Raw genomic sequence first — 2500 nt, forward strand, 5'->3', positions numbered from 1 at the left:
GATCCGGTGTTTCATGCCATCAGATCAGAGTTAGGTATGAAGTAGCACACGCAAGTTCATGAGGTGTGACACGCTAAACATGTGACACTGAACATACATCGAGAATCAAAGCAATAGAAATGTGGTTACACTTCACAATAAGGTCTTATTTTAAAAAATCTTCTTGAAAACAAACGTCCAGGTCAAACCTGCTGATAATCATCTGTCCACTGAAGTGCTGGAGATGTGAGGATAACACACGCACACACACACACAGACACACACACAGACACACACACACATGCGCGCGCGCGGAGCTGAAGTTCCGTGTGGACGGACACGCTGAACATGTGATGAGGTCTGGCGGCACATGTTTGCCAGGAATCACCAGCTCACACGGGCAAATATTGCCCTAACCCTGAGTGATCAAATAAATCAAATAAAAATAAAGAAATTACTAAAGGTGTCCAATAATGCCCCTTTTTACAAGATGCAAAATTAGCCTCTAAAGTCCCCAGAGTGTGAGAGTGTGTGTGAGAGTGTGTGTGAGTGTGTGTGTGTGTGTGTGTGTGTGTGTGTGTGTGTGTGTGTGTGTGTGTGTGTGTGTGTGTGTGTGTGTGTGAGAGTGTGTGTGAGAATGTGAAAGTGTGAGAGTGCGTGTCTGTGTGTGTGAAGTATCAGCTCAAAACCCCACAGGTCATTTTTATGGCATGTTAAAATTGTCACTTTTTGAGGGTGAGCAAAACGCGTTGTTTTTGTGTGAGTCCCTTTAAATGCAAATGAGTTGCTGCTCACCGCCCCCTTTCAGGAAGAGGGCGGAGCTTCAAGAACTCGTGTTAGCAGCTCCGATTACCATACACACTGAAACAGCCTTTAATGATCTAACTGGAGTCGGACGATGATGGAAAGACTCCAGAAGAAGAGAACGAGACAGGACGTCTGTGAAAGGATAGAGGAGGAGTTTGAGTTAACCATCTTTAGTCATTGGGGGTGTAACGGTACACAAAACTGACGGTTCGGTGCAGCAGTTTTACAAAATTGCTTTTTATTTATTTTTATTCAACAGTTGTCTTTATTCAACTGTGTCTGTCCTTAAATGAATTCAATTATAACTAAACGTTTCTTATAGATAATGCATACAGAGCCCTTACACACTACAATAATACAGTTACAGAGCCCAAACTATCAAACTCCAGACTGAGATGCGGGAGTGAGATGTGGGAGTGAGATGTGGGAGTGAGATGTGGGACTGAGATGTGGGAGTGAGATGCTGGAGTGAGATGTGGGAGTGAGATGCTGGAGTGAGATGTGGGAGTGAGATGTGGGACTGAAATGCTGGAGTGAGATGTGGGAGTGAGATGCGGGAGTGAGATGTGGGACTGAGATGTAGGAGTGAGATGCTGGAGTGAGATGTGGGAGTGAGATGTGGGACTGAGATGTGGGACTGAGATGTAGGAGTGAGATGTGGGAGTGAGATGTAGGAGTGAGATGTGGGAGTGAGATGAGGGAGTGAGATGCGGGAGTGAGATGCGGGAGTGAGATGCGGGAGTGAGATGCGGGAGTGAGATGCGGGAGTGAGATGTCTACTCATTGTCGTCTTGGGGTTAATATCAGTCTTTATTGTTTGAGCAGTTGTAATGTAGACGTTGACTGAGGGTGAGAGGTCAGATGTCACTAATGTTCACACACTCCTGCAGGTGTTGGACGCCGCTGGTGTGTCCCCGAGCTCACACTCCGCCGTGGACCCGCAGCTGGTGGAGCTGGACCCTGTGCCCGCCGCGCTGACCTCTGTGCCCGCCGCGCTGACCTCTGTGCCCGCCGCGCTGACCTCTGTGCCCGCCGCGCTGACCTCTGTGTCCGCCGCGCTGACCTCTGTGCCCGCCGCGCTGACCTCCACCTTACAGCACATCATCACACAGCTGGACGTGCTCACTCAGGTGCCGCCCATCATCACACATGACCAACACTTATCCTGTGGAATTACTGTCAGGAATTTACCGTTTTAGCTTTTTGAGTTGTTTGTGATGTCGAGAGTGTCTTAAAGTGTTAGTTCACCCAAAACTGTAAATTGTGTGATTAATGACTGAGCCTCATGTGGTTGGACACCCGTCAGACCTCCGTTCATCTTCAGACACAAATGAAGATATTTTAGTGTAAATCTGATGCTCTGAAAGGCCTCCATTGGCTCAACTTTACACTCTCAAGACCCTTAAAAGACACTAAAGACTAAAGTCACAAAGTCCATCTCACTACAGCGGCTCTACAATAACTTTATGAAGACCAGAATAGTTTCTGTGCGCAAAAAAACCCTAAATAACGACTTATATAGTGATGACGATTTCAAAACACGGCATCATGAAGCTTCAGAGCGTTATGAATCAGTGAGTCGATTCAGCGGTTCAGAGCGTTATGAATCAGTGAGTCGAATCATGATTCGGATCGCGTGTCAAACCGCCAAACTGCTGAAATTTGGCGATTCAAACCGCTGAATCGACTCGCTGATTCATAACGCTCTGAACCG

At 47.2% G+C, this 2500-nt stretch overlaps 1 protein-coding gene across 1 annotated transcript in view; it reads left to right on the plus strand.

Moving 5' to 3' along the window:
* Window positions 1-2500, plus strand: part of poc1a (POC1 centriolar protein A) — a 56633-nt gene that overhangs the window by 24472 nt on the left and 29661 nt on the right. Inside the window, exon 10 of the mRNA XM_079844580.1 lies at window positions 1677-1916. Coding sequence (XP_079700706.1) covers window positions 1677-1916 — 240 coding nt within the window. The remainder of the gene's footprint in view (window positions 1-1676; window positions 1917-2500) is intronic.

This window comes from Gobio gobio (genome assembly GCF_949357685.1).
Source record: "Gobio gobio genome assembly, chromosome: 19".
Lineage (NCBI taxonomy): Eukaryota > Metazoa > Chordata > Actinopteri > Cypriniformes > Gobionidae > Gobio > Gobio gobio.